We start from the raw sequence: 15,494 nt of genomic DNA, 5'->3' as shown, positions 1-15,494 counted from the left end.
GAGGGACTGGAAGAAGTCGAACTCCCCGCGTTCCACCGTCATGGGACTATCCAGTATTCCCATCGGGTAAGGAGTAAGCAAGCCGCTACGTTTAACCCCTTGCCTCACTACAACTGGGAGGAAACGCAAGACAGTGACCCTGCCGTCCGACTGGTGAAGGAGATGCTGACTCGGCCAGAGGCTCGCCTTGACCCAGACGCTCCGGAGGAAGCCAAACAACTGTGGGCTGAGAAGAGTCGACTGTTCCTTTACAAGGGGAAGTTGTGCCGCAGAATGGTTAACTCCCGGACGCATGAACTAATCTGGCAAGTAGTGGTGCCACGAAGAGATGCAGCCATGGTGATGGAGGCATACCACGACGGGGCTGGACACTTCGGATGGAAGAAGCTGGAGTTCCTGCTGCGTGGGCGGTTCCACTGGGTAGGCATGAGGGGAACCATCGAGAGGTGGTGCAGAGACTGTGGCCCGTGCAACCTAAGAAGGAAGGACCGTGCCAGCCAGAAGACCCCCCTTCAGTCCATCGTCACCAAGCAGCCGTTGGAACTGGTAGCCTTGGATCATGTAAAACTGACCCCAAGCAGAAGTGGCTACGTCTACGCGTTAACCATTGTGGATCATTACTTCCGGTTCTTGGTTGTCGTCCCCGTTAAGGACTTAACAGCTCAAACAGCAGCTAGAGCCTTCCAGCAGCACTTCTGCCGTCCACACGGGTACCCGAACCAAGTGCTGACGGACCAGGGACCTGCCTTTGAAGCGGAGGTCTTCCGGGAATTCTGCAATCTGTATGGCTGCCGGAAGATAAGGACGACACCCTATCATCCGCAAACTAATGGACTTTGTGAGAAAATGAACCAGGTGGTAATGGATCTTCTGAAAACGTTGCCCCTGGAAGAACGCAGTCTGTGGCCTGAGAAGCTGCCCGACCTGGTGGACCTATACAACTACATCCCTGTAGGTTCCACCAACTGTACCCCGGCTTACCTAATGAGGGCACGGCCTGGTAAGCTACCTGTTGACCTGGAGATGGGAGTCCTGACACCCGAGGACACTTCACCGGAAGCAGACTGGGACACAGAGAGGCAGCAGCAGTACCGGAAAGTACAGGAGAGCGTGGAGCGAAGTCTATGTCTCGCTAGGGAAAGACAAGAGAAAACTTACAACCAGTATGCTCCCGCTGTTCCCCTGGTACCCGGAGAGCAGGTCTTGAAGAGGAAGAGACGGCTCCACAAGTTGGACGACCAGTGGGAGAAGGACCCGTACACCGTACTGCCCTCAAGCCACGACAACCCAAAGGTTTGTACCATCAGTAAAGACGGAGGGGAAACCACAGCCATTGTATCCCGGGATCACCTGAAGAAGTGTCCCGAACAGCTACGGAACCCAGAAGGAGAGCAAGAAGACCCTCGACCCGTAGAGGAAAGGGAAGATATGGTTAGTACTGTGCTCGGAGACTTCCCTCGGTCCTGGACTCATGTCAATGGTGCAGTTGTGGTACCCGTCCTCACGTTCCTCCAACCAGCATCCCAAGTGCCTACGGAGCAACAGGTAGAGCTGGAAGAGCAGCCGGTCCAGGAGGCAGCAGACTCCACACAAGCAGAACAGGAGGATCAACCCTCTGCTCATAGTGAGCCTGCCGTACCCCTAGTGAGCCAAAGAGCCCGTAAACAGCTGCCCAGTTTACCCTTGACAGCTCCTACACCCTGTAGTTCAGGGCCAGACAGTCAGCTCCGTAGGTCCACTAGGGCCACTAGAGGCCAGTTACCCGCACGTTGGAGGATTTGAAATGTATAAATTGTTTTATTGAGGTCACCTGTCTGTTACTTGTAAATAATTATGTGTTTCTAGTTATTTTTAGGAGTCCTTGGTGGGTTTACCGGGAATCCTTGTACAATTGGTTGGAGCGTAACCTAGGAATGGACTAAAGACTGTTAAGGACTCGGGGCAGGACAGACCCCTACCTGGTTACGTCTCCCTGTTTTGGTGAAATGGACACCTTGCTTTTCTTCAAAATTGCACCCGGTTGCGGACACGCCGTAACCATCTTTATGTGTTTTTCTTATTGTATTATTATTGTTTATACCTTGTTATGTTTTTCTAAAAATATGTTTAGTCCCGGAGTACTAAATTTCACTAGGGGGGAATGTGGCACCCCAGGGGTCTGGTTTCCACAGTAACAGCAATGTTATGTCTGAGAGCAGGTGGGAGGTCTCTTGGTCAGGGATCCTATGCATGCCACACCTCCTGCCCAGTCCTGGGAGGGGAAGAACTTCCCCTATATAAACCTAGGGCTGAGGCAGGGTTAGGGAGTAGAGAAGAAGTAGAGACAGAGAAGAGCAGCAGATATAGGAGAAGAACATCAGGAGCTCTGTGGGAGCAGTGCTATAAGGAGTCAGGGGCTGGCAGCTGCAGAGCTCGCCCTGACTGAGAAGCTATCACCGGACCCGGAGTCCGAGGCTGTGGGGACTAATCTTTACCCAGCAGCAGAAACCGCCCGGCAGGGGATTTCAGGTCCTCTGGCCAAGAATCCAGAAGGCACGGTCACACGCGTGGGACCAGCACCGCCGTCGTGGAGCGGACGCCACTAGAAGGCCCCGAGTCACCGGCCATACGGGTGAGCACCACACGGTACACTCAGGGACGTGGGCTACTTATACCCGCCTCTAGCAAGGTAGCCAGAAGAGTACAGTCAGTTTGGGAGGCATACAACTCCGCCTGGCCAGGGGAGATCCCATCTGCTCAAGGACTGACCAGGCCCCGATCGCTAGCCAGTACTCCGGGAGGGTCTATCTTTATCACCAGTAAAGACCCTGAACTACACCGCATCGTCTCTGAGTGATTCCTGCTACCCCCATCATCCACGTCGGCTGCCCTGAGGCCATACCCCTCCCGTTGGAGGTGATACTACCACGCTGCACAATCCTACCACCGGCCTCAGCGGTCTGCCCTGCAGCGGCAGCTCCTTTGCTGCATTCAACGGGTGGCGTAGTCGTCCAACATCTACCGCTAATACAACGCCACTTAGTCTGACTCCCTGGGCACGGACCGGGTCACCGCCACGAGACTACAACCCTCAACAGATCCGGCTCCGGGTAAGCTCCTGCATGCGCAACGCTGTGCGACACAGGCCCAGGGGTGCGTCATATCTACCCTCTGACGAAGGTATGTATTGAAACGCACGTTGGGGTGGGCGCCACACTTATCTCTGCGATCCTCCTAAGGCTATGTCCTCACGATCAGGACTGGCAGCGCATTGGATGCAGCGTATTTTCGCTGCATCCAAAACGCTGCGTTCTAATTGCCGTACTTGTTTGTCAGTACATGTGACTGAATAGATATATATACATACATATTGTATGATGTGCACTTTCAGCATTTTATCTTATCTTATCTTATCTTACTAGCTATTTTGCTACAATAGATTTTTTTTTTATATATGCGACTTTACAGTCAGTAAAAATATTGTACCTATTCATTTATACTATACAGGTTCCCTTTGCACGTGTCACTTTTTGTATTGGTTATTTTATTGTTTATATATACTGTGTGTGCGGCGCGCCTGTCTCCTATGTTACCACCACATACCCACTTATGTTTTCAATAGAGTTTTTTCTACCTTTATAATATCATTCTTATTATTGACCGTTTTTTTTTTGTTTTTTTTTATTGGTTTCGTATATTTATACCAATTGGTCTGGATACCGTCTCCAGCAGATATATATGTATGTGTTATTTTGGGTTCCACTCTGTTTCATATATGCACTGATATACTGTACATATTTTCTTTATAAATATGTATACACATATATCATCTTCTTGTTTCTTATCTATTTTGTATATTCAAAATCAAGGGCAGGCTCCCTTGTAGATATCAATGTCATACTGTGATGACATGTCAATGTTTCAGAATTACTGTCCATGGTTCAGGCAGCATTAAATAGGTTTTCCCACAAACAAAAGTACATTTTAATCCATAGATCTTGGAATTATAATAAGTTACACTATTGGATGTGTAAATAAAATGTTCCTGTGCTGCGATAATCTTATAAATGTGCCCCTGCTGTGTACTGTGTAATAGCTGTGTCTCACCGTACAGGGACATGGTCTGATCATACCACAGCTCCTGGGCAGGGGAGGAAGCAAAATAGAGTATAGAAATAGGGGAACATGGGATCACAGCTGATTATTTCTCTGAGGTAAAACATTTCCTTGCCTGTTTTATCATATGAGCAAGTGTTTTTGCCTTGTCTCCAGTCCCCTGAGCTCATCCTAAATGTTAGTGCGTGCTCTCATCATCTCCTGCCTCGACTACTGCAATATCCTCCTTTGTGGTCTCCCTGGTAACGCTCTCGCACCTCTCCAGTCTGTCAGTAACTCTGCTGCCCGACTAATCCACCTCTCTCCATGCTACTCCTCTGCTTTTCCCCTCTGCAAATCCCTTCATTGGCTCCCAATTCCCCAACATATCCACTTCAAACTACAAAGGCGTCCTTTAAGCTCTCTCCTCTGTATATCTCTAAACTAACCTCTCAATATTTTTCAACACGTAACCTCCAGTCCTCCCAAGACCTCCCTTTCTCCTCCAAACTCATACGTTCCTCACCCAATCGCGTCCAAGACTTTTCCCTAGTATCCCCCACCTCTGGAATTCTGTTCTCCAACATGTCCGATAATCCACTACACTCAGACCCTTCAGACAACGCTTAAAACCCATCTTTTAAAGAAAGCTTACAGCCTGCAATGACCCCGCTGTCACCTCACCACTACCAGAACTGTCGCAACCACCCCGCCCAACCTACTGTCTCCTTCCCCATTATCCTGTAGACTGTAAGCCCTCAAGGGCAGAGACCTCTCCTTTCTGTACCAGTCTGTAATTGTTAAGTTTGTTCACAGTATTTTATATTTGTATCTTGTATGTAACCCCTTCTCATGTACTGCACCATGGAATCTGTGGTGCTCTAAAAATAAATACCGGAATTTTCAGACTAGAAGACGTACTTTTTTCCTCCAAAATTTTGGAGGAAAGTGGGGGGTGCGTCTTATAGTCCGAATACTATATTTACTGTATGGCCATGCATGGTTGTGGGTGTGGGGGAGCGGCAGCGTGAGATCAGCGGGGCACAGGAGGCAGCAGCTGCTACTACCCATGGGCGTGGAGAGCAATGAATATTCATTTTCCTTAATAGTCGGCACACTGTACCCACAGTGCTGCTATTAAAGCTCATGAATATTCCCTACAACCTACTCCCATGGATTGTAGTGAATATTCATGGTCTTTAATAGCAGGCACATGTGACCGCAGAGCGGCAGCAGGAGCCGCGCTGCGGTACAGTGAGCCGGCTATTGAAGAGACTGAATGGTCACTGCTCCCCACGCACAGAGTCCCGGCGTGGGGAGCAGTGGCTATTCCAGCACAGCATTTCACACTGTGTGAGGGCGCATGGCAGGGATTCCATGCACGCCATGCCATGCACGGCTCACACAGTGAGAGTCTTGGCAGCAGAGCGGGACAGCGCTGGAGGAGAGAGGAGATGAGTATGATTGTTTATTTTTTTGGGGGGCAGCGTGATGGGGGCTCAAGGGGTGCCATACATACCAGGATGGGTGATCAAAGGGTGCATGCATACCAGGGTGGGGGCTCAAGGGGTGCCATACATACCAGGATGGGGGCTCAAAGGGTGCCATGCATACCAGGATGGGTGATCAAGGGGTGCCATGAATACCAGGATGGGGGATAAAGGGGTGCCATGCATACCAGGATGGGGGATCAAGGGGTGCCATGAATACTAGAATGGGGATCAGGGGGTGCCATGCATACCAGGATGGGTGATTAAGGGGTGCCATGCATACCAGGATGGAGGATCAATGGGTGCTATGAATACCAGGATGGGGGATCAAGGGGTGCCATGCCTACCAGGATGGGGGATCAAGGGGTGCCATGAATACTAGGATGGGGATCAGGGGGTGCCATGCATACCAGGATGGGGGATCAAAGGGGTGCCATGAATACCAGGATGGGGAATCAAGGAGTGCCTTGCATACCAGGATGGGGGATCAAAGGGTGCCATGCATACCAGGATGGGGGATCAAGGGGTGCCATGCTTACCAGGATGGGGGATGAAAGGGTGCCATGCATACCAGGATGGGGGATCAAGGGTTACCATACATTCCAGGATGGGGATGAGGGCCACGTATACCAGGATGGGATGGGGGCCACATATACCAGGAGGAGGGGCCATACATACCAGAATGGAGGATATTAACAGAATTGGGGGACATTACCCCAATACCAGTGTCAGCAGCAGACCCCCTCCTCCATCACAGGGCATCATGACCACATTTTTTGTTTACATATTTTTCTTCCTCTAAAACCAAGGTGCGTCTTATGGTCCGGTGCGTCTTATAGTCCGAAAAATACAGTAATAAGTATTATAAATCAAGTCAGGAGGCAGGAGCTCCGGCTGCCGCTGAGCTCATATGTCACTGACATATCCCCGGCGGGACCTTAGCTGGGCTGTCACAATGTCATCATTGCAACGTCTAGAGGCCAGAGACTACTGATCTAGCCGAAGAACCACCTATCTCTAATTTTAAGTATATTAGTAGTTATGCCAAAAAAGATTCACTTTAGGTAAATGTTTATGTTCAGCCTTATTGAGATAAGTTTATTCTCTATTTTTTATGTTTTACTGACAGACATGAACGCAACAGTGAGACGAATCGATCAACTAACAAACATATTGGCTCCATTGGCAGTTGGACAGATAATGACCTTTGGGTCACCTGTCATAGGATGTGGATTCATTGCTGGTTGGAACTTGATGTCAATGTGTGTAGAATATTTTCTCCTTTGGAAAGTTTACCAAAAGACACCAGCCTTGGCAAATAAATCTTGCCAAAAAGAAGATGATCAGGAATTGAAACAATTAAATATAAAAGGTATCAGTTGATATGTTTCTTTTGAATACCAAAAAAGAGTCTTATACTGAATTTGGGTTTAATAGATGTCCAAATAATGCTTCCTACTGAAATACATAGTACCTACTGTACAATTTGCTGGAGGAGGCAAAGTAATATGCGGATGTTGTTTAGGGGTAGCATTTGAGCCCACTTTTGAGTGAGAGCATACAACGACCACTTCCCTTCAAATAATAACATAAAAACACACAGGCAGCTATACTTATGCAGATGGCAGAAGAAGAAACCGGCCGGACAGTGGACTGTACAGTAGCAGAAAGATGCTTAGGGTCTATTGTAAAGGTGGAATACACTCTGCCAGAGGTGAAGGCACAGGAGAGTTATGCTGGGAGGAAGCCAGCTGAGAGATACTGCCACCCACCCACTCATCTAGGATCACAACTTAGTGGGTAAACTGAACCTACAGGAGCATCCATTGGGGAATGACAGCTGCAGAACGGGGCAGATTTAAAAATGAGTTATATTGGCGCAAATGAATAAATATATGTATACATTATTATAAGACCACATTGTGGGTTTTTTTAAATAACCCTTTAAGGACCAGTTTTTGCACTTGTGTTTTTTCATCACCTTCTTTCAAGAGGCATAACTTTTTTTTATATTTCCATCAGCATACAAGGATTTGTTTTGTGTGGGGCCACTGTAGTTTTGAATGACATCATTCATTTTGCCATACAATATACTGAAAAATGGGGAAAAAAACTCCCAAGCGGGATGAAATTGTGGAAAAAATGCCATTATTTTTGGGGGTTTGTTTTTATGGTGTTCATTGTGCTGTAAAAATGATCTTGAAACATGATTGTCCAGACCAGTGATGCCAAACTTGCATTGATTTAATTATTTTCCTTTTATATGCTAAAAAAAAAAAAAAGTTGTAAAAAAAAAATTTTGAGACCCGTAACATTTTAATGATGCCAAACTTGCATTGATTTGATTTTTTTCCATTCATGTGCTAAAAAAATCTCAATTTTGTAAAAAAAAATAATAAATTTGGAAACCTGTAAAATTTTTAGTTTTTCATTGATGGAGGTGTATGAAGGCTCATTTTTTGTGTGGTAACCTGGCGTTTTTATTTATACAAAGTTTGGGTAAATGCAACATTTTGATCTCCTTTTACTGAATATTTTTAAGGGAGATGAGGTAACTAAACAAAATGAAATTCTGGCATTTTTATTTTCTTCATGGTCTTTACTGCCAGGATTAAATATTTCTATACGTTGACTTGTATGGATGTGGCGATGCCAAATATGTTTTTTCCTTTTCTTTTTAGGCTATATTAACACATTGCAATTTTTTTATGCGTTTTTTTATGCAAATTATCAGCTGCACTTTACAGTACCAGCAAAGTCTATGAGATTTCAGAAATCTCATGTACACAGCTTGTTTTTTTTTTCTGACTGTTTTGTCAAAGAGCTATGTTTTTGCCAAATGCAGCATGTCACTTCTTTCAGTGTTTTTTCAGCGTTTTTCACCCATTGAAAGCAATGGGTTGTGCAAAAATGCAGCAAAATACACCGGTATCAGGTTTTGCTGCGTTTTTGGTGCCAATACCTGAGGAAGTTGAATCAGGTTATTTTTTTGGCATTAAACTTTATCAGCATGCACAAGAGACACATGTATACTAATAAAACCGCAGTAAAAACCACACCAAACACGCAGCAAAAATGCTGCAAAAAAGCAGCTAAATCTTAGGAAAACTTGCTTTTTTGAGGCAGTAACTTCACTGCCAAGAGAGCAGGTTTTGCGGCAGAAAAAAAAAACGCACCAAAAACGCAACGTGTGAACTTATCCTTAAGGTGGAAAAGGAGGGTGATTTGAATTTTTATGGGTTTTTTTTCTATATTTTTTAAAAATATATACATTTTTTACATTATTTTTTAGTCCTCCTCGGAGACTTGAACCTGCGATTGTTCAATTGCATGTACTATGTATTGGAATTCTATGGTATGCAATATTTAGAGAAAATCATAGTCTCCTATTTAGCTTAGCATATGCTTGAAGTTAAAAAGAGTACCAAGATGACAGCGACTGGGGATTTCAGCAGGCCCTCGGTTGTTATAGTAACTCATTGGCCCCCGCGATCATGCCACAGGGAGCCGACGCATGCGAGTGTTAGCGCAGTTAAGTTTAAATTCTGCTGTCAGAAATTGGCAACTAAATGGTTCACAGCCATGGCCCAGTAGACACAAATGCTCACTATGTAATGTAGCCAGCATCAGCCGCATTTGGAGGGAGCTCAGCTCCTAAGCTCCCTGCACACATGCAGACCGCTTCCCAGGACATGCATTCATACCGGTTAATCATGACGCAGTTTTCTCTTGTGTTTGTCTACCTTGAGACTGAATTTATTTATTTTTTTCAAAGTTATAGATGCAAATTCAAATAGCTGTGAAAAACCAACTGAAGATGTACAACTCATGGGTGACAAAAGCGTGGTGACAACTGAAACCTCTACAAAGTCACTATGCAGTGAAAAAATGACAGAGCCCTTTCGCACCTTTCGTGATGGATGGGTTGCCTACTACAATCAATCAGTGTTTTTGGCTGGCATGGGCCTTGCTTTCCTCTACATGACTGTCCTTGGCTTTGACTGCATCACCACTGGATATGCTTACACACAAGGTTTGAGTGGTTCTGTTCTCAGTATCCTTATGGGTGCATCTGCCATTTCTGGAATTATGGGAACTGTTGCATTTACATGGCTTAGAAAAAAATTTGGTCTGGTTCGTACTGGATTCATTTCAGGAATAGCTCAACTCGGCAGCCTTATTCTATGTGTGGTCTCAGTCTTTATGCCTGGAAGTCCATTGGATCTTACAGTTTCTCCATTTCAAGATATTGGTACACGCTATCTTGAAGGAGAGCCCTTGCCTACATTAACTCCAGGTGGTGTTCCTCAGGAATTCATCACAACCAGCATACAAAACCTACTGAATAACTCCAGCTCAACAACCACTGAACCAGATGATTTCATCCCAATAACCTCAGTCAGCTTACTATTTGCTGGCGTTATTGCAGCAAGAATTGGTAAGTACATTCAACTGACTGGTATTTTGGGAACGTTTTAAAACAAGGTTTTATTGGTTTAGGTTAATTTTTTTTTAAATAAATACAGAGAACTGTCCCTAAATGTTTTTGCAAGGGAAATGTATCATTGTTTTTGGCTGCTCAGAATTTCTTTTAGTCTTTAAAGTTAGGGTTTTCCTTTTCTCCTGTTCTCCAAAGTTCCAAAAATTCTTCTGTTGACAAATGGATGATATTAATTAGCCAGTTAGTTGGAAATGATTAGAAGAATTACTAACCTCATACATAATAGCAACACATAACCACACTTTCATTTTCTACCCCTATGCTGCCCCAATTGAGTGGAAAACAGGGCAGAAAAACTATTTGATATAATGGATTCCCAGAAGCTATCAGTCCCTCTGTTTAGCCCCTGGATTCTAGGTAAAAACTGTTTTCTACTGTGTAGCCATTCTTTTGTCCAGCAGATCTGCACTGTCCCTAGTTATATTAGGTGCAGCCCATCCCTACCATAGAGCCCAAAGCTGATAAGTAGTGTTGAGCATTCCGATACTGTAATATCGGGTATCGGCCGATATTCGCGGTATCGGAATTCCGATACTTAATTCCGATACTTTTACAATATCGAATACCGGAATCGGAAGTTCCCATAATGCCTGCGCTCTGCAGTGTCTGTGAAGGATGACAAGTTGGATGGCAGCGCTCCGCTGAGATCCAGCCTGTCATCAGAATGCCATCCCAGCGGGGGAGAATTCTCCTGATTGTTTAAAAGCCGGCGCGCGGTAAAAAGCCGCCGGCTTTTAAACAATCACACAGCCCCATACTGCTTCCCCGCAGCCTCCCACCCCGATCCTCCGCTCTCCCCATCCTGATCGTAAGTTAGGACCGGGCGGGGAGCGCAGCACCAAGGAGCGGGGAGCGAAGGACCCGGGCAGGGAAGCCGGCAGTGAAAAGACTTCACCGCCGGCTTTCCCGTTCTGTGCTGCGCTTTCCCGCCGGTTATTTCAAATGAACAGCTGAGGTATCAGGTGATGCCGATCAGCTGTTCATTTGAAGTCGCCGCGGTGCCCTCTGAGGGTTCATGTGAGTTCATGCTTCACTGCATGAACTCACATGAACTTTCCCACGGCCGCACAGGTCAGCCTCACCTCCCAGACCATCAGACCGGTCATGATTAGTGTGTGTGCGGGTGTGTGTGCGATGTGTGCGGGTGTGTGTGCGGGGTGTGTGTGCGGAGTGTGTGTGCGGGGTGTGTGTGCGGGGTGTGTGTGCGGGGTGTGTGTGCGGGGTGTGTGTGCGGGGTGTGTGTGCGGGGTGTGTGTGCGGGGTGTGTGTACGGGGTGTGTGTACGGGGTATGTGTACGGGGTGTCTGTGCGATGTTTGTGCGGGGTGTGTGTGCGATGTGTGTGCGGGGTGTGTGTGCGGGGTGTGTGTGCGGGGTGTGTGTGCGGGGTGTGTGTGCGGGGTGTGTGTGCGGGGTGTGTGTGTGCGGGTGTGTGTGTGCGGGGTGCGGGTGTGTGTGCGCGGGGTGTGTGTGCGATGTTTGTGCGGGGTGTGTGTGTGCGGGGTGTGTGTGCGGGTGTGTGTGTGTGCGGGGTGTGTGTGCGGGTGTGTGTGTGCGGGGTGTGTGTGCGGGGTGTGTGTGCGGGGTGTGTGTGCGGGGTGTGTGTGCGGGGTGTGTGTGCGGGGTGCGGGTGTGTGTGCGCGGGGTGTGTGTGTGCGGGGTGCGGGTGTGTGTGCGCGGGGTGTGTGTGCGATGTCTGGGGGGTGTGTGCGTGCAGGCAGACATAGGCCGATGTGACACTACTACTCCCATCGGCCTATGTCTGTCCCCCGTCCACTCCTGCCAGCAGGATCAGCTCGATGGGAGCAGTAGTTCCCATCAGCCTGTTCCTGCTATTTAAATTGCCCTACTGTTTCCCCAATAAATGTTAAATACATGTCATTGGTGGCCAGTGGTTGCCTACAATAAATTAGTTCATACATTACCTGTCCCCGCCGATCGCCACCTAAAATAAAGTAAAAAATAAAAAACTACACCTATACTCACCTAGACACCTAATTCTCCGAAGCCATCGATCTCCTGTAATAAAATATAAAATAATAAACCACAACCTTATCCTTACCCCTCCGTAGTAGTCCACGAGTGTCCCACGAAGATCTCCAGTTCAGAGCAGCCACATAGAATGTGACCGCTCTGAACCGCTGCCGCCGCTAGAATGACGGGGCCGTAAAGCAGCCCCGTCACTGCATAAGCGGGTTCACCGGAGTTCAGGCAGCGCTGCTCCGGTTAGCTGCTTTACGGCCCTGCTGTATCGTGAGAAATTCCCACGGTACAGCAGTGCGGTAAAGGAGGTCTCCGGAGCTGCGCTGCCTGAATGCACTCCGGTGACCTCAGTCAGTGGCTCACGCTGCCGGGAGCGGACGTGTTCCCGGCAGCGTGAGCTTACAGCAGCCATGCACAGCTGTCACCATCTCCAGATGTGACAGCTGTGCATGGGAGATCAGCGCAGGAACGTGGACAGGTAACTATTATTTTTAGTAAACTAAGAATTAAATAAAATGGTGTGTTTTATTTCAAATAAATTATTTTTTTCTTGGTGTAGTGTGTTTTTTCTTTTTAACACTTTGTAGGTTAGTAATGGGGGTGTCTTATAGACGCCCATCATTACTAACCTGGGCTTCATGGCAGCTGGCGCTGACATGAACCCCACCACTATTACCCCCTGCCACCGCACCAGGGCAGCGTGGAAGAGCGAGGCTAAGTGCCAGAATTGGCGCATCCTATGGATGCGCCATTTCTGGGGCGGCTGACGGCTGGTGTTTCTAGCCTGGGAGGGGGCCATTATTCATGGCACCCTTCCTGGGCTATTAATATCAGCCCCCAGCTGTCTGCCTAGCCTTTGCTAGCTATTAAAATAGGGGGGACCCCACGTCATTTTTTTGGGGGGGGTCCCCCATTTTAATAGCTAGTAAAGGCTAGGTATTCAGCTGGGGGCTGATATTAGTAGCCTGGGAAGCTCCGTGGGTTTTACCCCCTTCCCAGGCTTCAAACATCTGCCCCAGCCGTCTGCTTAACCTCCGCTAGAGACTAAAATTATGGGGGATCCCACGCCATTTTTTTTTAAATAAATCCTTTATTTTAACACTAAATGACATTTGAGGAGTTAATAAAGATGCAGTCCCTAAATTATTATTTATTTTTTAATTAATTTTTCCCAAAACTTTTGACGTGGGCTTCGCCATATTTTTGTATGCCAGCCAGGTACAGCATCCAGCTGCCTAGTTGTACCTGGCTGGACACAAAAATAGGGCGAAGCTCCACGTATTTTTTTTTTAAATTCATGAAATTCATGAAATAATTAAGAAAAAAAGGTCTTCCCTATATTGTTGTGTCCGGCTAGGTACAAATAGGCAGCTGGTGGTTGGGGGCAGCCCGTTCCTGCCTGCTGTACCTGACTGGACACAAATATAGGGCGAAGCCCCACATCAATTTTTTTTAATTATTTCATGAATTTCCTGAAATGATTTTAAAAAAATTGACGTGGGGCTTCGCACTATATTTGTGTCCAGCCAGGTACAGCAGGCAGGAACGGGCTGCCCCCAACCACCAGCTGCCTATTTGTACCTGGTTGGACACAACAATATAGGGAAGCCCTTTTTTTCTTAATTATTTCATGAATTTCATGAAATAATTAAAAAAAAAAAAAACGTGAAGCTTCTCCCTATTTTTGTGTCCAGCCAGGTACAACTAGGCAGCTGGGGGATGGAATCTGCAGCGCAGGGAGGCCCAAGCTTTCTGCCCCCCCCCCCCCGCTGAAAATTGCAGTCCGCAGCCACCCCGGAAAATGACGCGTTCATAGAAGCTGGATGCTGTACCTGGCTGGCATACAAAAATATGGCGAAGCCCACGTCAAAAGTTTTGGGAAAAATTAATTAAAAAAATAAATAATAATTTAGGGACTGCATCTTTATTAACTCCTCAAATGTCATTTAGTGTTAAAATAAAGGATTTATTTTAAAAAAAATTGATGTGGGGCTTCGCCCTATATTTGTGTCCAGCCAGGTACAGCAGGCAGGAACAGGCTGCCCCCAACCACCAGCTGCCTATTTGTACCTGGCCGGACACAACAATATAGGGAAGCCCTTTTTTTCTTAATTATTCCATGAATTTCATGAAATAATTAAAAAAAAAAATGCGTGGGGCTTCGCCCTATTTTTGTGCCCAGCCAGGTACAACTAGGCAGCTGGGGGCTGGAATCCGCAGCGCAGGGAGACCCAAGCTTTCTGGGCCACCCCCGCTGCAAATTGCAGTCCGTAGCCGCCCCAGAAAATGGCGCGTTCATAGAAGCGCCATCTTCTGGCGCTGTACCCAACTCATCCAGGGCCCTGGTGCGGTGGCTCACTGGGTAATAAAGGGGTTAAGGCCAGCTTGGCATTATCAGCTGGCCCTAAGCCCGAAATTCATGGGGTCACGCCAATATTAGACATGACCACCATGAATTTCTAGTAAAGTATTTAAAAAAACACAAACACCCAGAATAAAGTCCTTTAATTGAAATAAAGACACAATTCTTTATTGTTCTAAATTAAACCATACTTACCATCACGCCCATTCCAGCTGAAGCCAACGATCTCCTGCAATAAAAGTAAAATAATAAAGCAACCTCATCCTTACCTTTCCATGGCTCCCACGACAGCTTCAGCTCTGCTACATCGAGATGACAGGCTGGACCGCAGCAGAACGCTGCCATCCAGCCTGTCATCCCGCAGACACTGAGAAGCGCAGGCATACTTCCACTCCTCAGTGTCTGGCTGTGAGGGCATAAAGATGAGCCGAGGTCATGTCCAATGAACTCAGCTCACCTCATGCACGTCACTGACAGCGTGGGAAAATTCTCCTGCACTCAGCACTTCAGCGTGAGAATTTTCCCACGCTGTCAGTGACGTGCATGAGGTGAGCTGAGTTCATTGGACATGAACTCGGCTCATCTGGATGACATCACAGAGAGACACTGAGGAGCGCAAGCAAGCCTGCGCTTCTCAGTGTCTGCGGGATGACAGGCTGGATGGCAGCGTTCTGCTGCGGTCCAGCCTGTCATCTCGATGTAGCAGAGCTGGAGCCGTCGTGGGAGCCATGGAAAGGTAAGGATGATGTTGCTTTATTATTTTACTTTTATTGCAGGAGATCGTTGGCTTCAGCTGGAATGGGTGTGATGGTAAGTATGGTTTAATTTAGAACAATAAAGAATTGTGTGTTTATTTCAATTAAAGGACTTTATTCTGGGTGTTTGTGTTTTTCTTTAACTTTGACTATGGGGTTAGTAATGGGGGTGTCTTATAGACGCCTCTCCATTACTAACCTGGGCTTGATGTCAGCTGGCATTATAAGCTGACATCAACCCCAGCCCTATTACCCCACTGCCACCGCTACAGGGCAGTGGGAAGAGCGAGGCTAAGTGCCAGAATTGGCGCATCCTATGGATGCGCCATT

The 15,494-nt window shown here is 47.1% G+C and overlaps 1 protein-coding gene across 1 annotated transcript in view; it reads left to right on the top strand.

Annotated features, from left to right (window-relative positions):
• Window positions 1–15,494, top strand: part of SLC40A1 (solute carrier family 40 member 1) — a 145,134-nt gene that overhangs the window by 122,068 nt on the left and 7,572 nt on the right. The window contains exons 6-7 of the mRNA XM_073647838.1: window positions 6,694–6,936; window positions 9,340–10,002. Coding sequence (XP_073503939.1) covers window positions 6,694–6,936; window positions 9,340–10,002 — 906 coding nt within the window. The remainder of the gene's footprint in view (window positions 1–6,693; window positions 6,937–9,339; window positions 10,003–15,494) is intronic.

This window comes from Phyllobates terribilis, unplaced genomic scaffold (genome assembly GCF_046119375.1).
Source record: "Phyllobates terribilis strain yellow unplaced genomic scaffold, ASM4611937v1 Scaffold_9__5_contigs__length_417890890, whole genome shotgun sequence".
NCBI classification, from domain to species: Eukaryota; Metazoa; Chordata; class Amphibia; order Anura; family Dendrobatidae; genus Phyllobates; species Phyllobates terribilis.
Note: the sequence above shows the minus strand (reverse complement) of the source record. Positions and strands in the feature narration are given on the sequence as shown.